This window comes from Eptesicus fuscus, chromosome 5 (genome assembly GCF_027574615.1).
Source record: "Eptesicus fuscus isolate TK198812 chromosome 5, DD_ASM_mEF_20220401, whole genome shotgun sequence".
Taxonomy (NCBI): domain Eukaryota; kingdom Metazoa; phylum Chordata; class Mammalia; order Chiroptera; family Vespertilionidae; genus Eptesicus; species Eptesicus fuscus.
This window is the reverse complement of record NC_072477.1, coordinates 39241157-39264167: the sequence shown is the minus strand read 5'-3', so window position 1 is coordinate 39264167 and position 23011 is coordinate 39241157. Positions and strand designations below refer to the sequence as shown.

At 36.2% G+C, this 23011-nt stretch overlaps 2 protein-coding genes across 2 annotated transcripts in view; one reads left to right on the top strand and one right to left on the bottom strand.

The window, feature by feature from the left end:
• GPR137C (G protein-coupled receptor 137C) overlaps positions 1–6766 on the top strand; it is a 52962-nt gene extending 46196 nt beyond the window's left edge. The window contains exons 4-7 of the mRNA XM_054715490.1: positions 393–542; positions 4891–5016; positions 5193–5311; positions 6187–6766. Coding sequence (XP_054571465.1) covers positions 393–542; positions 4891–5016; positions 5193–5311; positions 6187–6364 — 573 coding nt within the window. The 3' untranslated portion in view covers positions 6365–6766. The remainder of the gene's footprint in view (positions 1–392; positions 543–4890; positions 5017–5192; positions 5312–6186) is intronic.
• A 2861-nt stretch (positions 6767–9627) lies between these two features.
• Positions 9628–23011, bottom strand: part of ERO1A (endoplasmic reticulum oxidoreductase 1 alpha) — a 50034-nt gene continuing 36650 nt past the window's right edge. Inside the window, exons 10-16 of the mRNA XM_054716066.1 lie at positions 22395–22421; positions 22176–22268; positions 21093–21339; positions 20328–20397; positions 13627–13713; positions 13404–13537; positions 9628–13235 (exon numbers count right to left, since the gene is read on the bottom strand). Coding sequence (XP_054572041.1) covers positions 13175–13235; positions 13404–13537; positions 13627–13713; positions 20328–20397; positions 21093–21339; positions 22176–22268; positions 22395–22421 — 719 coding nt within the window. The 3' untranslated portion in view covers positions 9628–13174. The remainder of the gene's footprint in view (positions 13236–13403; positions 13538–13626; positions 13714–20327; positions 20398–21092; positions 21340–22175; positions 22269–22394; positions 22422–23011) is intronic.

Here is a 23011-nt window from a genome sequence, read left to right as displayed (position 1 = left end):
AAATTCAGTGTATCGAATTAATGCTTCTATTTCCCATTCTTTTCTCATTATGATTAACTACCTCTCTGATTAATATCAATCATAGCTCAGATCTTTTGCCTACTACTTTATTCATTATTACTTAAGGGAGTGAGGTAACTAGCAGAACAAATCTTTCTCCATGTGCCATTAGACAAGTTGGCAAAGAGCTTATTTGTATTAGCAGGGTAGATTAAACACATGTGGTTCTAAGAATAGGAATTGTAAAGCAAGATAATAGTTATTTCAACAGCTGATCATTCAGTGTTTTCTAGGAGTGCATTGCAAGAGGTGATTAAGCTGAGCCAAGTGGATGAATACCTTGTCATGACAAATGTGCAGAGTATCGTGATGATGATTTTTATTTCTTTTAGGGTATGTCTCTGTGCCAGACTGTTGTCGTAAGCTCTGTAGTCATTCTTCTCTACTCTTCAAGAGCATGTTATAATTTGGTGGTGATCACCCTATCTCAGGATACATTAGAAAGTCCATTTAATTATGGCTGGTATAATCTTTCAGATAAGGTAAGTATCTACCATGTGTTGCAAATCTAACAATATAATAATGGAATTAGCCTTAATAGGAGAATTTTTTAAGTGTTTGACTTACACTTTTATGGAATCTCTTACGGCTATCTCAAATACTTAAAACTCTGTGTTTTTTTTAAATATATGTTTTTGTACATATATTTTTTTTATTGATTTCAGAGAGGAAGGGAGAGAGAGAAACATCAATGTTGGGAGAGAATCATTGGTCAACTGCCTCCTGCACACCCACTACTGGCAATCAAGCCCGCAACCCGGGCATGTGCCCTGACCAGAAATCGAACCGTGACCTCCTGATTCATAGATCGATGCTCAACCACTGAGCCACACTGGTTGGGCTATGTTTTTTTTTAACTTCATTTTTATTGTTGACCTACAGATGCCCCATTCCCCCTACCATGCCTACCTCCACCCATCCCACACACCCCTTCCCTCTGGCCATCACTACACTGTTGTCTGTGTCTATGGGTTATGCATATATGTTCTTTGGCTAGTCCCTTCACCTTCTTTCATCCAGTCTTCCCTACCCCACCCTCTGACAGTTGTCAGTCTGTTCCATGTGAGATCATATGGTATTGTCTTTCTCTACTGGCTTATTTCACTTAGCATAATATTCTCCAGGTTCATCCATGCAGCATAGTATTCCATTGTGTATTCCACAGCTTTGTTATCCACTCATCTACTGAGGGCACTTAGGCTATTTCCAGGTCTTAGCTATTGTAAATAACACTGCCATGAATTTAGGGGTGCATATATATTTTTGAATTGGTGTTTTGGGATTCTAAGGATATATTCCCAGAAATGGAATCACTGGGTCAAAAGGCACTTCCATTTTTAATCTTTTGAGGAAATTCCATACTGTTTTCCACAATGGCTACACCAGTCTGCATTCCTACCAACAGTACGCAAGGGTTCCCTTTTCTCCACATTCTCGCCAGCACTTGTTGTTTGTTGATTTGTTGATGATAGCCATTCTGACAGGTGTGAAGTGATATATCTCATTGTGGTTTTAATTTGCATCTCTCTGATAATTAGTGACTTTGAGCATTTTTTCATGTGTCTATTGGCAATCTGTATGTCCTCTTTGGAGAAGTGTCTATTCCAGTCCTTTGCCCATTTTTTAAATAGGGTTGTCTTCCTGTTGTTGAGCTGTATAAGTTTTTTTATATATTTTAGAAATTAACCTCTGATCAGATGTATCATTGCAAATATGTTCTCCCATATAGTGGGTTCTGTTTTCATTTTGTTGATTGTTTCTTTTGCTGTGCAGAAGCTTTTGATGTAATCCCACTTGCTTATTTTCTCCTTAGTTTCCCATTCCCTAGAAGATATATCAGCAAAAATATTGCTATGAGAGATGTCTGAGTTTTACTGACTATATATTCTTCTAGGATTTTTATGGTTTTGTGACTTACATTTAAGTCTTTTATCCATTTTGAGTTTATTCTTATCTATGGTGTAAGTTGGTGATCTTGTTTCATTTTTTTCATGTCCCTTTCCAATTTTCCCAACACCCTTTATTGAAGAAACTGTGTTTACCATTGTATGCTCTTGCCTTCTTTGTCAAATATTAATTGACCATAAAGGAATGGGTTTATTTCTGGGCTCTCTGTTCTTTTCCATTGATCTACATGCCTGTTCTTATGCCAGGCTTTTTTTTTATTTTTTTTATGGCCTTGTAGTGTAATTTGATATCATGTATTGTGTTACCTCCAACTTTGTTCTTTCTCAAGATTGCTGAGGCTATTCTAGGTCTCTTTTGGTTTAATATAAAGTGTTGGAGTATTTGTTGTAGATCTGTGAAACATACCATTGGTATTTTAATAGGAATTGTGATGAATCTATAGATTGCTTTGGGTAGTATGGACATTTTAATGATGTTAATCTTTCATCCATGAACACAGACTGCTTCAATTTATTTGTATCTTCCTCAATTTCTTTCTTCAATGTCCTGTAATTTTCCAAGTACAGGTCTTTTACCTCCTTGGTTAAATTTATTCCCAAGTACCTTATTTTGTTGTTGTTGTAATAGTAAGTGAGATTTTTTTCTGAGTTTCTCTTTCTGATAGTTCATTATTGGTTTATAAAAATGCCACCAATTTTTTAATATTAATTTTGTATTCTGCTACTTTGCAGAATTCATTTATTATTATATTTAGTATTTTTTGGGTGGAGTCTTTAGGGTTTCCTATGTGCAATATTAATGTCATCTGCGAATAACGACAGTTTTATTACCTCCTTTCCAATTTGTACGCCTTTTATTTCTTCTTTTTGTCTGATTGCTGTGGCTAGGACTTGCAGTACTGTGTTGAATTAGAGTGGTGAAAACAGACATCCCTATCTTGTTGCTCATCTTAAGGGAAACACTTTTAGTTCTTTCCCATTGATGATGATGTTGGCTGTAGGTCATATATGGCCTTTATTATGTTGACATATGATCCCTCTATTCCCACTTTGCTGAAAGTTTTACCAAAAATGGGTGCTAGATTTTATGAAATGCTTTTTTCTGCATCTATTGATATGATCACATGATTTTTTCTTTCAATCTGTTTATGTGATGTATCACATTTATTGATTTAAGAATATTGTACCAACCTTGTATCCCTAGAATAAATTCCACTTGATCATAGTATATGATCTTTTTAATGTATTGCTGAATCAGTTTGCTAATATTTTGTTGAGGATTTTAGCATCTGTGTTCATCAGAGATAATGGCCTATAATTTTCTTTCTTTGTAGTGTCTTTTCTGGTTTTGGAATTAGGATAATGCTGGCCTCATAAAAAGAACCTAGAAGTCTTCCCTTTTCTTGGATTTTTTGGAATAGTTTGAGGAGGATAGGTGTTAGTTCTTCTTTGAATGTTTGTTAAAACTCCCCTGTGAAGCCATTTGGGCCAGGACTCTTGTTTGCTGGGAGTTTTTTTGTTTTGTTTTGTTTTTTATCACTGTTCCAATAAAAATCCTCATTTACATATGATACTTGAAATTATTCTTCAGAGAGAACTTCTCCCAAAGGAGTATTTTTCTTTCTTTTGTAAATAGTATGAATAGTGCCATAAATCTATTGATAACCCTATTTTGCTAATTTTTAAAAAAAGGATAGTATTTAAATATCTCTAGATAAATTGATTGCTTGTCATTAGCTAGTGAAAACTGGTAAGTATTTAATTTGTTAGGATAAAATTAATTCTCTTTTACCCAAGAACTACATATAGCCTAAGTATTTTGTTTATTTTTAGATGTTTAAGTCATGATCAGGCATTATCAGTCTTGATAATGGAAGATCATTTATAGTTCCTTGATTGTCCAGGTGTTTGCTATACTAATTCACAGTACTCTGGCTATGCATATTTAAACTCCCAGCATTGAACAACAAAGTGACAAAAAATAAATAAATGAAAATTTTTAAAAAATTAAAAAAATAAAATAAACTCCCAGCATTCTTTAACTCCTTCCTTAAAGTGCTTTTTGACATACTATACGTCATCTCTTATTTATATTAATTTAACTTTGTCCTGAATTTAAGGAATTCTAGAATCCCCTTATATCAGAATTCAGTTACCATTTTTTTAAAAATTTAAATTTATTGATTTTAGACAGGGAGAGAAAAAGAGAGAAACATTGATTTGTTGTTACACTTATTTATGCATTCATTGGTTGCTTCTTGCATGTGCCCTGACCAGGGATCAAACCCTTGGTGTTTTGGGACAGTGCTCTAACAAACTGAGCTACCCATCCAGGGCAGAATATCAGTTACCTTTCTACAGAGAAGGAATTTACACATGTAACAGATTCTCTTCACTCCTCTTCCCCCTTATCTCTCTCTACATCTAGTAAAGTAGAAACAAATCAACATGGAGGTTAGGCCCAAAAGCATATTTTTAAGTAACAGAAGAGCTGAGCAATGTACATGCTGCATTCTCTAAGGTGTAACTCCAGGTAAGTGCTATTTGCCTATGGAGCAGCTGGAACCGGTAGTCTATTTTGTAACTCTCTTCCAACTATGGGGACTGAAAATGAGATCACTCCATATCCATGTATTAAAAATATTTTCATAAATTGATGCATTGAAAAAGTTGGTAGCTTTTTCTTCTATGTAGCATTAATGCATTTTTATATTCTTTAAAGGATAAATATGATTACATAAGAAACCACAAACTATGGAAAATTGATTTAGAGTTTTATGTGCTTCTAGTTGATATATTTTAACTTACTCTGCTTGTAGTTGATATATTTTAACTTACTCTACCTGAAGCAAGTTAACTGTGGAGAGTGACCGATTATACATAAAACAGATTTCAGTATTGCTCTGCCATACTCTGTTTACAGGCTCATATGCAAGATGTAAATGGAGAAGAGTATATAGTATTTGGAATGGTCCTCTTTCTGTGGGAACACGTGCCAGCATGGTCCGTGGTACTATTTTTCCGGGCACAGAGATTAAACCAAAATTTGGTAAGATACCATAACATTCCCTAATGCCTGTTCACCTTACTTTTAAAAATAATGGATCATTTATATTGATTGTGTATGTTTGGCAAATTTTAAGACTAAAAAGCATTATAGATTCCAGCCTCCTGTCTTAGTTGAAAAGTAAATCTTCATATGTTATCTAATACTTTTTTTCACAGGCACCTGCTGGCATGATAAATAGTCACGGTTATAGTCCCAGAGCTTATTTTTTTGACAATCCAAGGCGATATGATAGTGATGATGACCTGCCAAGACTGGGAAGTTCAAGAGAAGGAAGGTAGATGTACTGAATGAGTATTAAAATAGATTTAAAAGAGCAAATCTAAGCTTTAACCCAAATGTGAAGTAGTTGATTTGGTGTTATAAATCAATACATAAAATCATTTGATATTGAAGCTTAGAGTAGCAGAAGTTAAATCCATGGTGCGACCTGTACTATAAAGAACTATCATTGACCTCTAAGCCTTTGGGGTAAAATAGTACCAATTCATTTCAGGATCCTTTGTTGGTTCAAAGCTGGTAGGCATTGGTCAGCAGGAAAGAAATGCTGTTATAGTGATTATATATGTTTCCTTACCTATATAGTGCTATTCAAAATCCACAGAGAAACCCTGGATAAAACTCTTGGGAACCTTAGATGGCAGGGAAATCATTTGTGACCTCTTTAATTCCAAAATCATTGCAAATTCAAACCATTCACCTGTGTATCCGGGCAAATGAAAGCCTCCATGCACACCGACATAATGCTTTTAGCTTGCTAGAGCATTTTTTGTGATCCTTACTTCATCTGGACAAATTACTTAACCCATTTTTTAGCCTGTTTTTCATCTGTAAAATAGGAATAATAGAACCTATAGGACTGTTGTGAAGATTAAATGAGTATGTGTGTGTGTATACCAAATGTCTTAGAATAGAACCTAGTACATAATATGTACTATTATTATTATCTGGTAATCAAGTTCTAGTTCTGAGTGGTATTTATTCATTATTTTGTAATATATGATATACAATCAAGGATATTAGGTAGAAATCATTAAATTTTATAGAAAGTCATTATGTTATTTCAATATATTATAAAATTCATTGAAAACTAAAAATGCCAGTGTGACTTATATACTGATCACAGTCCTGTGGCTTTCTTTGTTGTTGCAGTTTATCAAATTCACAAGGGTTGGGCTGGTATGGCACCATGGCAGGGTGTGGCAGCAACAGTTACACCGTCTCTCCCCACCTGAATGGACCTATGACAGATACTGCTCCTTTGCTCTTTACTTGTAGTAATTTCGATTTGAACAGTCACCATAGCTTATATGTAACACCACAAAACTGACAGCATTACCAAGTTGTGATTCTTCAGTTGTTTTTCATGAATGTGTGTATTCAATGCGTTTAAATGCCATCTACATAAACATTCCATTATCTTTTGCAACTGAAAACAACGCCTGGAAATGTGGCTGTGTTCAGCAGAGGACACAGCTATTACTTTGACCTCTTCATGGTACAGTGAAGTTAAATGGAACATTTGGAGTGGGAGAAAAGAGATTAGATCTTAAGGCACTTGATGGTCTCCAAACAACTTGACTTGGGAACATCAAAAGCATATTTGCATATTTGCACTTTTATCTTTGTTCTGAAGAGTACACTGCAGTCCTCAAAAGTCATACTCCAATGTTCACCCTGGGATATTATATTGTACACCAAATTAAGAGGCAATTTTCCTATTAAAATAAAAGTCTGTATATTACGTGGTATACTCTATCTGAAATTTTTACCCAATAAAAATTTTACAGTGTGAAAAGTGCACAGAACTAAAGCATAAAAATGTATTATTCTTTTTTTAATATACTAAAAATATGTAATCATTGAAGATCTTTTAAGCATGATCATAAAATACCAACTTCAATTATTCAAACAATCATTTTTTTTTAATGATAGTAGTAAACCTTTACAGTGATGACCAGCAGTGTTCTTTGGAAAGCCACAGTTATTTCTTCAAGAAGAAAGTACACCAGTGAAAATTATGTGGCTACTTGAGTAGAAGTGGTCAAGTGATTATTTTGTATGATTAAGATACATGTAGTAGGTTAAGCATGATTCATCAAGAAAGCAATAGTGGTTTTTGCATAGGGATATTTTGGTAGAAATCTCTTGGGACTAAACAAGTTTACAGATGCATTTAAGAGTTAGTTATTCATGAAATATACAATTCTAAGTTAAAACATGAATACATTTGCAAAAGCATTTGATTTAGCTGAAACAAGATTTTAGCTGTTTTTACCAGAAAAGCAGGATTGTCCTCAGGTAAATTAATAATCATGATACATCATTGCAGTGAACTCAAGTGCAATACTTTGTAAGACATAAGTCCTCCTTTAGTTTTCACATTTTTATATCTTATATGGGCAAAGCCAAATTAAATTTAATTCCAACACTATATAAATAAACAAACTGATATGAAGGTACTAACTATAACTAGGTAAGTATAAAAACAGTGGTTAACAACATTGGAATACTTTTTGAATTATATTAAAACTGTCTTGAATGTCCTATCCCAAATCTAAAAAAATATATGGTAGGCTAAGGTAATAGAGAATTTTAAAATGCACTTTCTACCAGTGTTTATATTAAGAGAAGGATTGCTGCATACCTCAAGATGCCAAGGGAACAGGCAATATTGGGAAGCTGTCACAGTATACTTTAAGACACCTAACTTTATACAATTGTCTGCTGATCTGTTTTTTCAGAACTGGAACTAATACAACTGTCCTTTTCTGTCTCCTAATTTGATTTGAAAGTTATGTTTTATTTCTACTCTTGCTTAAAATAACCTTTCAACTTTTTAATAATGGATGCACTAACTTCACAAAAGTATAACAGTACGTGAAACCCCCAAGGAATAAATGAAATTTTTAATGCTTTCAATCTTTTGGGAGGCTGGTACACAGCCAAAGAAATTTCTTCTTTTTATCATACAAAATGACTTCGAATTCAATCAGAAGCATAAACCTATAGTTATGCTACTTCAGGTTCATAAGTTCTCTTATTATAACCAAATTATTTTAAAATGTATATTACAGAAGTTAACCTTGGTAATTTACATGACAGTATAGTATGCAGCTCAGTATATTGTGATTACAACTTCAGTTATTAGATTTTTTTCAGAATGCCAACTATTAATTTTTCTAATAATGTTAGGTATCTGATTATCTAAAGCTGTATGACAAGATTTGTGTTAACCCTTGGGATTCAAATACAAGAAATTTTTTTCTAGTAAGGCTTCCCTAGATAATGTTTCTATTTGACCAGATAAGCAAAAGATTACTTTTTAAAAAGTATTTTAGATAAAATAACTTGGTTCTTTCAATTGCTTTAGTTGATTCCTCCAAATTTGAGATTTATAAATATATTCTTATGACTGACTAGGGTACCTAAATTCTTGCCTTTGTCTCTTTATACACATCTCCCACAATACATCACCAAAGACAAAGAAATATAAGCTTCTGGCCCAATTTTTGCTTGAAAATTCCAAAGCACTAGGAGCACTTTAAGTCTGGTCTTGAAAGGAGTTGTTTATAAAATCAAAGGGCTACCGATTCCTTGTTTATCCTGCACTGAAGCACATGATGACAATTTCAAACCTTCCTCTTGGTTCATTAATTAGAACAATGCATTTCATTGCTTACGTGTGTAATTCTACAGTGATTAGCAGTACTTGTTTTATATCATTTCATTTGGGTGGCCATTAATTTTGGAACTCTTACCACTCATTATAGCTGGTTGTAGTTTTTATTAAAGATGTAATTTATAGATAGTAGCTTTTTTATGCATAGCTGCCTTTTTATTGTTTAACAGTGTTTCTCAGCTATATGACCAGTTTTAAACTGGTTGTAAAAGTATAGCTGTGGTCAATGAATGTATTTATTTGTTGTTTCACTAAATTGTAACAAAACACTCCTGTTAAAATAAAAGTGTTTGTGCTTTTATTTGGAGGTCTGGTTTTCTTAATCTCTCTTAATGAACTATACCAAATGAGTTTCTGTTACATAAAGATAAGAACCCTAGTGCTACTAGAGAGAGAGAGAAAATAGTAATTACAAATGATACTCTGCTAGTGAGCTTATAATTACTTATACCTGACCATCATGTCCCTTAGTATTATACAGTAATTTTGTTAAGAACTGCCATACACTTTACTTTAAACAAAATAGACAACACATGTTTATTCAAGCATTAAGGTAAGAAAAATCCTTGTATGAAATAATGTATAACCCCTCTCTCCTTTCCCTTAGAATCTTAAATAGGGATAAATTTATCTAGCCCATAATCTTGGGCAGTTACTCTTTCATTATTCAAAAAATTCCTCAATGATGTTACCTTTTCCCCGAAAGAAGAGGTCTTACTGTTTTTTCCATAATCGACCCCTTTCCCTTTCATAGTCCGCCAAAAACACACCAAACTTTGAATACAATTTCAGGAGCTTTACTGACTCCCCTAAAGGCCACAGACCTTTGGGACTCACTGACTCTTGCTGTGAAGAACATTTGGAGTGAAAATCTGACCTCTAATAGAATAAAGTTATCGTTTTAAAAGCAATTTATTCCACAAACATTCGTTTATTAAGTGTTCATATGCCAAAAACTATGCTATAGAGATGCAAAAACGGATCAAGTTCTTTTTCCTGCCCTTAAGGAGCTCACATTCTAGTAGAGGAGGCTTTAAAACACAAAAACAATCCAGTACAATAAGTGGCACAATAGAGGTAGGTTGTAATTACAGTGGTAACACAGAAAAGGAAGTTAGTGACGGTCCTCCTTGGATGAAACGGGAGATTTCACAGAGGTGATGCTTTATGGGGGCCTGCAAGGATACACAGAAATTGTCCAAGTGGGGACGGATAGCTAGGGCACTTGATGCAAAGAGAACAGCATGCACCATGGTGTAGGCAACTGACCATGGTGCATTTGAAGAACTATAAGTCCATTTTGTCAGAACGTGGGTGGTGGGGGAGGTGGGACTGGGAGACACACATCAGGGAACCTTGTTAGAGTGCTTCTAGAAAACCCACTCTAGTAACATTGTGGAGCAAAACAGAAAAAGACAGGCTGGGTATAAGACAGGTTAGTGTAGTACTTTAGGTAAGAGCAGTCAATTAAAATGGAAAGACAGTGATGTATCAGAGATATGGAGATAAAATCCGTAGCACTTAGACACTGACTGGATAGGGGTAAGTGGAGGAAAGGAGTGAGCCTAGAAAATTTAGATGATAATGGTTCTGAATTTAAGCAGAGTAAGGAACATAGGTATAAGAGTAGGCTTGGGGGAGAATGATTGCTTAAAGACACACAATTAAAGATAATGTAGGACAACTAAGTAAAGATATATCTAAAGTCTGGGCTAAAGATAAGGATTTAGAAATCATTGAATTGCAATTACCCAAAAGTGAGAAGTGGTGGTGATTAAGAGAGCAAGAATGAGAGCCTGAGGAGTAGTACAAATTAAAACAGGCTCAAAGGAAGGCATCCAGGATTAAGTGAAATATAAGGAAATCAGAGGTTTAAAAAGGGATTTTTAAAGAAGGGGTTGTCAACAATGTCAAATGCAGAAAAAAAAAAAGTCAAATAAGAAATGCCTTTTGACCTGGATTTAGAACTGGATGTTGAGACTTCAAAGGAAAAGATTGTTAAGAACTACAGAGCCAAAAGCCCGATTTTAGTTAAGGAGCAAGTGGAAGGTGACAAAGTGAAGATAGGAATATTCTTTCAAAAAAATTTTTGACTGGTGAAAAAAGGGCAGGGGCATGAGAGAGGTATACAGACAAATTACCCTTTAAATCCATCTACCACATTTTCAGAGCACTACCAATGTCCTTAAACTTTTACATATGGTGATTATGTCATAGTCCTTTGAGTCTCCAAGAATACTGATTTAACTAGTAAGGTTATGTCTTTCTTTTCCTACCCTATTCAAATGAAGGGGGAAAAGGAAATACAACATATTGTTACACTTAGCTCTGAAATTATTCATTTAAAATATACTGAATACATATTCATACATTCATTCAACAAATATTTATTGGATACCCACTATGTGTTTGACACTACACCAGGTCTTAGGGACACAGAGAAGAAAAAGAATACAGCAGTGTAAAATGACATTTCTAAACCATTATATAAATAAACCCTACTTCATTAATAATGTGACATATAAAGAGGCACATAATTTTGAGGTATACAGTTTCTTTTTTCTTTTTTTTAATATATATTTTATTGAGTTTTTACAGAGAGGAAGAGAGAGGGATAGAGAGTTAGAAGCATCGATGAGAGAGAAACATCGATCAGCTGCCTCTTGCACACCCCCAACTGGGGATGTGCCCGCAACCAAGGTACATGCCCTTGACCGGAATCGAACCTGGGACCCTTCAGTCCGCAGGCTGATACTCTATCCACTGAGCCAAACCGGTTTCGGCCAGTTTCTTTTTTCTCTACAATTACCTTGTGACATAAATTCCCAAACCCCTTCAAAAATTTTTATCATTGAAGAGCTTTCACTAATAAAACCTCCAAAAATTACAGTTTAGTTTTTAAGGAGAAAAAGGAAATGAATACCAAAAAATAAATTAAATGACATTCCTATGAGTTTACAGATCAAACATTAAAAGGGCGACAAAACAAACTCAAAATGATTCCTTATTCTAAGGCTTATCACATTATAGTTCCAGGTTTTTTTTCCTGAAAAAAATTATCCTATATAATAAAAGGCTAATATGCAAATCGACCAAATGGCGGAACAACCAGTCGCTATGACACGCACTGACCACCAGGGGGCAGACGCTCAATGCAGGAACTGCCCCGTGGTGGTCCGTGTACTCCCACAGGAGGAGCACCACTCAGCCAGAAGCCGGACTCATGGCTGGCAAGTACAGCTGCAGTGGCAGGAGCCTCTCCCTCCTTTGCTGTGCTAAGGAGCAGCGAGCCGAGCGGTAAGGAGCAGCGAGCATGCAGATGATAAGGAGCAAGGGGTCTGGGACTGCAAGAGGGATGTCCACCAAGGGGTCCCGGACTGCAAGCAGGTGCAGGCCAGGATGAGGGACCCCCCCCCCGTGCATGAATTTCATGCACTGGGCCTCTAGTTTTTAATAAATTATTCAGTATTACAAACTAAGGTATGTAGGGTTCAAAGGGCCTGTCATTGACTTTCAAATGATTGAGTTAAAAGTAGTATGTGTATAAATAAAGAGCAAGAAAGATAAAGCAAATATTAACAGTCAATGAATCTGGATAAAAGTTCTTTGTACTATCCTAGAAACTTCCCTGTAAATTTGAAAATATATAAAAATAAAAGATTTCTCCTAAATTTATCCAGTATTAGATAAAGTATTATGAGAATACATGTATAAATCCTTACAACTTTTCACAATGCATAGAAATCCTGTATACCTTTTAGTTGTGATTGTATCTTTCTACAAACAAAAACAAGCCAATCAAAATAGTAACATAACTCTAAAAGTGACTTTTTTTCATATCAATATATTTTGGAGTTGCCAGATAAAACACAAAGCTAACCAGTTAAATTTGAATTTTAAATAAGGAATAATTTTTTTTAAGTATGTCCCAAGTATTGCATGCAACATACTTACATTTTTTTAAAATTTTGTTTATCTGAAATTCAAATGTAACTGGGCATTCTGTATTTTTATTTACTAAATCATTTAAGTCTAAATGTATTGAAAATTTTTAGGCTGTTAATTATGGGTTATTCATGAGCCTCCTTAGCATTTTTCTATTAAACACTTGTCATATTGGCCATAGTTTTATTTATATTACATCTTACACAAAATTCTAGTTTGAGAGATTTAGAACATCAGGTACTTACTTTTAACATATATGAATTTAATAATCCTGATTTTATTCAACATTAAACTTTAAAATTTGTACCATATTACCAAAGTATTACTTTTATTCACAATATTATACATAGATCTAACACAATTTTAAAAAATGTTTACTTAAAATAATTTAATTCTCCTTTTACAAAAGCAGCTTTATAAAATATTTGCCTTAAGACTGTCGTTATGCCTTTGAATAAAACTCCACTCTTTGACCTCCATTGTCCAGCACAGGTACATTTCAACTCGTTTTCTTTAATGAACATTTTGCAACAAGTTCCTGAAGTTTTCTAATTCTTTCACACTTGTAGAAATTCTGTAACAAACAAACAAAAAAATATTTTTCACTCAGAAATTATCTTAGATAACTTTTCTATGAAAGTTATTCACTTTGCACTTATCAAGCACAGTTTTATCTGAGAGCATACATGTTGCATTAGACTTACTTGACTAGCAGAAACAATTTCAATACATTTAAACTAACCTTCCAAATGCATTAAATAATGATACTATTTCTTGTCTGGTCAGTTGGAATTCATAACTGGGCCCACTTTCTGGCATATTTGCTATCAGTTTCTCAGAAAACAAGATCTTCAGAGCAGTACCCAAACCCTGAGTCTATAATAGAAATAAGAAAAAAAGAAAATATTAGAAAATTCTTTGTGCAAAGAATAAATGAAAAATAGGATTGAAATAGATTTGCTTACCTGAAGCTTTCCCCACAGTCTACATTTAAAACAACCAACACAATCCATGATTCTTGAAATATTTCTAAAATGCAGTCGAAATTCCTCCTAAGAACAATTAACAAAATTGTATTAAGCTGCAGTATATAGTCAAATACTATTTTCTGAATGCCTGTGAGGTATTCTGTTGTATGTGATTATTAACTATGTCAAAGGGGGAACAAGGGGTTGGATGGCATCATTTACCAGAAAGAGGAAGAGAAAAAATAAAAACCTTTGACTTCATAGTAGTTAAAAAGTCACAGTAGGTGAAAAAATCAGATATTATTATTATTATTCAGAAATATACAGAATATAGTGAACATCCATGTACCCTTCACCAAGTTTTATAAAGAAACCATTACAAGTAAAATTGAACATTCTGAATTTTAAAAAAATATTTGTTATTGATTTCAGAGAGGAAGGGAAAGGAAAAGAGAGAAACATCAATGATGAGAGAGAATCACTGATCTGCTACCTCCTGCACACCCCACACCAGGGATCAAGCCCGCAACCCGAAATGTGCCCTGACCAGGAATCGAACTATGACCTCCTGCTTCATAGGCCAACGCTCAACGACTGAGCTACACCAGCCGGGCTGAATTTTTTGTTTTTATACTTTTAATAAATGTGTATATGTCTTTGAACATCAGGGTACTATCTACACTAATAAAAGAGAAATATGCAAATTGACCATACCTTCATGACGCCCACCAGCCAATCAGGAGTGTGTATGCAAATTAACCCAACAAAGCTGGCGGGTTAATTTGCATACGCAGGTACCAAGCAGCTGGGGGCGGGATGCTTGCGTCGTTGCCATGGCGACGCCGCAGGCCTTCTGCACTGCCCCAGCCCCTCAGGGCCTCTGGGCAGTGTGGGAAGGCAGGGCCGGAGCGGAGAGAGGTGGCTCCGGGGGCCAGAGCAGAAAGGCAGTACCGGCAGCCAAGGAAAGGAAGGCCCATTCTTGCACAAATCTTTGTGCATCGGAATTCTAATATTGTTTATAATAGGGCAACAGACATCCAGCTCATCCAAAAGCAATATATGCCCTTAACTAATAAAAAGAAGAGAAGGGAAGCCAAGAACACATCTTCACTTACTCCAAAGGTAAGAATTATCAATTGATCCTACATGTGACACCCTCTATCCTGGACTGATACTAGAATCAGCTTACAGCACTGCAAGCAGGAAACCTGACATACATTTCAGATGAAACATCCAGTATACCAACTGACCCATAATTTGGAGAGCATATAGTGTTCCTCTCTTTTTTTTTTTAAATGTGATAATCACGCACTGGGCTCAACAAGAAGAGAACAGGACCAAAGATCTAAAAATAGGAATAAATCAGGAGCAATGGTAAGATATGTACACATATAATACTTTAATAAAAAATATATAAATAAATAAATAAAAATAGGAATAAATCAGTAAAGATTGGAACCCATTATTCAAAGCAGACCTCAATTCACTCTAATTTACTCAATTCAGTCTTTCCCCAGATGTTTCATTCAGCTTGAGACTCTGAAACAGCTGTAACATGTAAAAGATCTTTAATAGGATCTCAGAGCTTGTATCTTTTTTAATACAAACTAGAGGCCCGGTGCACAAAATTCGTGCACGGAGGGGGGTTGTCCCTCAGCTCAGCCTATACCCTCTCCAATCTGGGACCCCTCGAGGGATGTCCGACTGCCCGTTTAGGCCCGATCCGGGATCGGGCCTAAACGGGCAGTCGGACATCCCTCTCACAATCCAGGACTGCTGGCTCCCAACTGCTTGCCTGCCTGCCTTCCTGATTGCTCCAAACCGCTTCTGCCTGCCAGCCTGATCACCCACTAACCACTCTGCTGCCAGCCTGTTTGCCCCCAACTTCCCTCCTCTGCCGGCCTGGTCACCCCTAACTGCCCTCTCCTGCAGGGTTGATCACCTCCAACTGCCCTCCCTTGCAGGCCGGGTGCCTCCCAACTGCCCTCTCCTGCTGGCCATCTTGTGGTGGCCATCTTGTGTCCACATGGGGGCAGGATCTTTGACCACATGGGGGCAGCTATATTGTGTGTTGCAGTGATGATCAATCTGCATAGTACTCTTTTATTAGATAGAATAGAGGCCTGGTACAGGGGTGGGGGCCAGCTGGTTTGCCCTGAAGGGTGTCCCTGATCAGGGTGGGGTTCCCTTGGGGCCTGGGGCGGCCTGAGCGAGGGGCCTGTGTTGGTTTGCAGGCGGGCCACGCCCCCTGGCAACCCAAGCGGAGGCCCTGGTATCTGGAATTTATTTTCCTTCTACAATTGAAACTTCGTAGCCTGGAGCAGAGCCAAGCCTGGGGCTCCCTCCGAGGCCCATAGCCATTTGTGTTGGGGTTATAATTGAAACTTTGTTGCCTTAAGCAGGTGGGCCCGGCCAGGGTGTGTGGAAAGCTTTGCTTCCCCTGTTGCCAGCGGCAACCCTGGCCTGCTCTCTCAAGCTTCATTCTGCAGCCATTTGTTTGAATTTGTTTACCTTCTATAATTGAAACTTTGTAGCTTGAGTGGAAGCTTAGGCCTGGCAACGGCTGGCAGAAAGCTTGGCTTCCTCTGTTACCTAGGAAACCTTGCTCTCTGTGGCTGTAGCCATCTTGGTTTGGGTTAATTTGCATGCTCGCTCTGATTGGATGGTGGGCGTGGCTTGTGGGTGTGTCGGAGGTATGGTCAATTTGCATATTTGTCTTATAAGATAGGATTTTGTGTTTATACAAAGCCCACATTATTACTATTAATGTTTACTATATGTTAGCAATACTTTATATCTTGTGTTTCTATATCTTTTGGGCTGAGCTCAGTAAGAGGTAATCCTAATTTAAAATCTACTTTTTAAAAATATTTACCCAGTAATATTACTCATATTACTCCTTGGGTTTTGGTGATTTGATATGAGGTTTTCTTTACACTTATGTTTTGACTTTGAATTACATGAAAATCATACTTTTAACACTAATAAGGGAGCAGTAAAATTACTCTAAAGTAGATGTAAAACCCATCCTATGAGGTTTTGACTCTGGGAGACTTAATAGTTGTTACAAGGGCCTACAAAATCCATTTGTAGATAAGCATTGTATAGAGACTGAATAAACAGCTCCCTGTTATACACTATAAATTTTCAAATGGATAAAAATGTTATGATCAATAAAACACAACTTTTACTTTAAAATGCTACTAATTTAAAGTTAGGAAAGGCCTTGAAAGTTTTTGACTTTCATACTTGCAAAGGATGGAAACCTTTGTTATAAAAGATTGTGCTTGCTTTTGTACACTCTGTGTAAATTCGGTATTTGAATCCATGTTAATTCAAATACTTGAATGTAAGCTCTCAAGTAAATCTTTGTATGGCACATACAGAGAGGGTAAGCTTCTAACACTGCAAAATTAAAACCAAGCACGAGCGCTTAAATGAACTTAATATGCTAGAACCAAATTAATAAGCCAGATATTAACTAACTCAAACAGGAAAAAATCCTTGTGATTTCCAAAAATAGCAATCAATGTCCAATATCGTGCATATGTAGAGAGCGCCTGGGAAAGGCCCCTGAGCTGATTGTCATCTGAATCCAGCGGTGCCCAGCAGAGCCATGCCCTGGAAACATACCTTGCCAGAGGCAGGTGTGTTGTCAGCCTGACCTTCAGCTCAGTCACCAGGGGTGGGTCTCATTATCTAAATCCAACCAAACACCAGGAACAAACACGATTATCCGGGCCCACCCAGAAGTGACGATTACAAAGAAGCCAGAGAATGCACATAATCTCCTTTCTCTTGGGGTTTAGTAAAACTTCCTGGTATTTTGCTATCCTATCTAATAAAAGAAACATGCAAATTGGCCATGCCTCCGCTATGCCCACAAGCCACACCCACCAGCCATGCCCACCAGCCAATCAGGAGCAAATATGCAAATTAACCCAACCAAGATGGTGGTTTATTTGCATATCCAGGCCCAGAGCGAGCGAAGGGAGTGAAGCTGCGGAGATGGGAGGGAAGCAGGCGGGGCGGCAGAGACCACCAGAGGAAGCCCTATTCTTGCAGGAATCTTCCTGCAACAGGCCTCTAGTATAAAATAAACACGCTGTATTGGCTCTGGGTCATTGTCTCTCCATCAGAGGACAGCTGTCCCACCCGGCCCCAGCTCTTTCCTTCTATCTCTGTGTCTGTCTCTTTCTTTCATTTTCTCAATCCCCAGCTGCCCCTACTCAGGAACCATACCGCTCTCTAGCCACGCTGGATGCAGAAAAGAGAGAAATATTTATATGTATATTCCAAAATTATCTCAGATGAGAAAAACTTATGATCCAAAAAATAACCAGAACCTAAGTCATTTAAAAATTCCCCTTGTTTGTGTACAACTTTTAGATCAACAATTAAAAGTATAACCAGAGGGTAGAATAATCAAACATGCTGTGGTTATATACTGTGACTTATGAAACCAACTGACCAAAAAACAATTCTCATCCAATTCCCAAATGTTCTTAAGCCTTCAAGTAAAATCATATTCTAGTTTGAATTGAACACTAAACAATCCTCTCTCATGCAAGTCTTCTATTTCTAACCAAACACTGATAGAGCATAGAGGAGGAAAGATAAGATTTTTAAATGAACTTGTGTGACTGTTCAAATCCATGATATTCACCATAAACTATTTTAAGAAAGTAAATCTCCAATATTAACAAGTTTCCTTCTTTTTTTTACTCCTTTCTTGTAAAAGGATTTAGAAAAATTATCTGTTAAATGCCACAGGATATCAAACTTGAAGGTTTTCGTTCTGATAAAATTAAAACATTGTGAGAAATATTTCTAATCTGCGCAATATAAAAAAGAGTGAATGCCGAAAAACTCTACAATAAACCAGCAAGTATCCTAAAAATAAGGAAGATACTGAAACTAGTATGGGGGAAAATCTTATTACAGCATCTTCCCCCTCATTTCTAAGTTCCTGGAAGCTGTTTGGGAGGTTATATAAGCAGTGAAGTATGTATTTCTAGCAAGAATGCTTTAAGTAGGAGGTAGATGGGAGGTCAAAAATAACTGTTACCTAACAGCACAAAACTGACTGCAAAAAGTATTTTGCTTGCAAATGGCATAAAATCAGGTTTTTTCCCTACAGTAAGAAACACAAAATAAGAAACAGAGGAAGACTGTTAAAAATATTCTGATGAAATCAGGAACTCAATGTTCCTGAAGGCCACCCACCTCTACTTACACATACCTTTGTGACAAAGAACAGTAATATAATTTTACTTGAGTCCCCAAATTGGCTAGAAATCCCTTGAGGATAGGAGCTATCTCTCCCTTTAATGACAAAAATCATGCCTTCCACATAGTAAGCATTTAATAAATTTTCCTAGTACTATTTTATATTTGTCATATTTTAATGAAAATAGACACAAAGATGGTCTTGCCTGAGGTTATAACTCTATTAAGAGGCAAGGCAAATTGTACACCTAAACTAATATAATACTGTATGTCATCTGTAATTGAAATTTTTAAAAAATTATATATATATTTATATATATACTAGAGGCCCGGTGCACAAAATTCGTGCACTGGGGGGGGAGGAGGGAAGGTATCCCTCAGCCCAGCCTGCACCCTCTCCAATCTAAGACCCCTCGGGGGATGTCCGACTGCCACAGGGATCGGGCCTAAACCGGCAGTCGGACATCCCTCTTACAATCTGGGACTGCTGGCTCCCAACCACTCCCCTGCCTGCCTGATTGCCCCTAACTGCTTCTGCCTGCCAGCCTGATCACCCTCTAACCACTCCCCTGCTGGCCTGATCAACACCTAACTGCTCCCTGCTGGCCCGATTGCCCCCAACTGCCCTCCCCTATCAGCCCAGTCACGCCCAACTGCCCTCCCCTGCAGGCCAGGTCCCCCCCAACTGCCCTTCTCTGCAGGCCTGGTCCCCCCCAACTGCCCTCCCCTGCAGGCCTGGTCACCCCCAACTGCCCTCCCCTGCTGGTCTGGTTTCCCCTAACTGCCCTCCCCTGCTGGCCTGATCACCCACAACTGCCCTCCCCTGCTGGCTATCTTGTGGTGGCCTTATTGTGATCACATGGGGAGGCCATCTTGTGTGAGGGTGTGATGGTCAATTTGCATATACCTCTTTATTATATAGGAGATACACACACACACACACACACACATCAATAAACAAAAAGAGTCAAGGCAAAAACAAATCCCATGTTGTGGGGTATCAGGTCTTCTGTTCTGTCCACAGCTACCTGGTGGCATTCCTAAATGCCTTTTATTCCCATTGAATAAGATGAATCACAAAACAATACTGTGCTCTCTTCCTCTAAAGGGATCCTTTAATTCAACCAAAACCATTTTCAGAATTCTCTTTAGCCAAAGACAGACTGATACTTCCACTCATGCTCTAGATCCCGCTTCTTTAATTTATAACCTCTCTTTATTGCATGAGCCCATCAGTATGGAACCCACAGATTTCCATTGTTATTTTTAACACAACACAAACTAGATCATAAGTTGGACCTGCCTTTGGGCTTCATTTTTCTGAGGAAAAGAAACATTAGGACTCTGATTTTTCTTATAATTTCAGGATGTATATCAAGATTTATTGTTAAGGATAAAAACATGGGTTTATATTCATTCCTGCCTAAGAATTTGTATCTAAAAATTAAGGTAAAGTATAAAATAATTACCTTTAGTTTGTTTGCTTCTTTTTTATCCCCAGCAAAAAATGAATTCTCATCAAAATGCAAAGGAAATGACCTGCATTTTAAAACAGAGAATATTCATTTTTATATATTAGAAAATATTACGAGGTCTGCTAAAATAATATTTTGCTGGTCAGTGATAAATCATATAATTAAAATAGAGTAGAAAATAGAGTAAAAGGAACATTCTGATGCCCCCAAGGAAATTGTTAACCTTGAATCTAAAAGCTAATTGCAAAATATAATTGAAGTTTGGCCCCAAATCCAACCTATTCAACTAAATGTGAAAATAATGCAGGTATCTAAGTATTAAAAGAATAGCTCTTAAAATTAAAAATATATGCTTTTTAGTACCCAGGTTAAAACATAAATCAATTCTGAAGACCTATGAGCAAAATTTGCTATTAATTATTTTTTAAATAGTTTTCCTTTCTCTATATTGCATATTTAAGAATTTAATTTTGGACACCACTTGTCACTCTTCTATTAATATATGTGTAACCGTGCTGGCGTAGCTCTGCCATTGAACATCAATCAACCTATGAATCTGGAGGTCACGGTTTGATTCCCCGTCAGGGCACATGCCAGGTTGCAGCCTTGATCCCTAGTGGGGGGCATGCAGGAGGCAGCCGATCAATGATTCTCTCTCTTCATTGATGTTTCTATCTTTCTCTCCCTCTCCCTTTCTCTCTAAAATCAATAAAAATATATTTTAAAATATATACATATAAGTGTAAATATATCATTTACTTGATTTCATGAAGTATTTCCAGAAGTAACATTTTGTTATCTGCATCCTGAACTTTATTCCCAGTGAAGAGTTGAAAATCTGGGCGCTCAAAGAATGGTACCACTTTAGATAAAGCCTTTAATTCTATTAAGTAGAGAAAATACAAATTCTTAAGCCTTCTTGGACCTTCTCCCTCAGTCAAAATTCCATCAAACCGCTGCTGAAATTCTGTTACGTTGTGTCCCCATATCTGTTCTAACCAGGTATCTAAGAAGACAGAAGAATTAAATATTAAAAATTGAATTTTAAAATTAAGTAGGCTTAATTAGATAAAATTACATTAGGTTGTTTATACCTACAGAAATTAATTTAATTTTATATATTAAAATATATAATAATATAACCATGAAAACTGTTCTCATAACTTAGCCTTTAATAGTTCTGTATTAATATTTTATCTCCTAGAACCCATGCATAAAAGGAAAATAAATTAAATATTTTACCGAGAAACCAGGTTCAATAAAAATCGAGTTTCTGAATATAAATGTATTCATAAAACCAAAAAACACAATTAAAAAATGACTATCTGGTATTACTAATGAGTTTGAAGCCTTCAGGTTACTACAGTTTATTTCTAAAATGTAAAAAATACTTTAGTTCCAGAAGAAATATGTTACTGATGAAAATCAACCATGGTCTCATTTTCAATAGCATTCTTAAAGCCTAAAGAGCAACAGAAAATGTTTTCACCCACTAAATTTTAGGCCTGATGCTGGCACACAAATAAATGAGTTCTGATACAGTAATATCTAAAGAATAACAAACTGTGCTGTTTCAATTCCCACAACAGAAGAACATTTCCAAAGAGATGTGTAAAGTTTTGAGCAGCTTCTTAAAAGAAGGTTGAAGAGCCAAGATAATGCTGAACTTTTCCTTAAAGTAACTATAGTTCCTGTGTTCCTGATTACTACCATTTAAGAATGAACTTTTCCTGCCTAACACTCAGTAAGGTTAATAGTGTTCCATTCAGGTAAATACCAAGAAAATGTTAAGAATACCTGAAAAAAAGTGTGGTAAAGGGAAGGGGAGTGAACATCACATACCTTGTAGAAGATAGCGTGCGCTCAAGTGCACATTAATGCTTGCATGTAGGCCAGATATAAGTCTGTAGAAGGCTCTTTTTTCTACACAGAGACCTATAAAAGGGAATTTGGAAATAGACATTTCATATGTGAAACTTGTACGGTTATGAAATTAACTTCATGTGTCTTTTAAAAAATGAGAAAAAAATCATTTCAATATGTTGAAAAGTTTTCAATTACCTTCTAGCCAGCTATAAAAAGTGTTCTCTGAAATTAAAAGAAAAGTCACAAGATTACAAAAATGCCAAAAAGTAAGTTTTTCAAAAGTTTAAAAATACAGCAAATGTGTGCAAAACAGTGATTTAAAGATTGTTTGACAAAGGGTCCAAATTTTATTTGCAATTTCTCCAAAGGAAGGAGAGATGTCTTGGTATGGGTTCAGTTAAATACCACTCTCCTACTCAGTCTTTGGAAGCCTTTAGCATTAAGTAGTTCAGTCTAATAACTTTCTAGATAAGGAAGTTTGACTTTACAGAAAGTCAAAGCAGAATTTAAATGGTAAGTCAATACATGGAAAAATACTTAGCCTTGAAAACAGTTCATGCTATGAGAACTAAGAACTCATTATAGGTATTTTTTAATTTGAAAAGTAAATAAAAATTATAAAGTAGAATCGGAAGTGTATATTGCTCAGGGTATTATAAACCATTCAACATTTCAAAAGAGCAAATCAAAGAAAAGTTGCAGAAACTAAACATCACTTATATTCTATGACCTAATAAGATCATTGTTAATATACTTAGACCTAGTAATGCTTTTAGAATTATGTTCTAAAGAAATAACTCAATGCCCAGAAA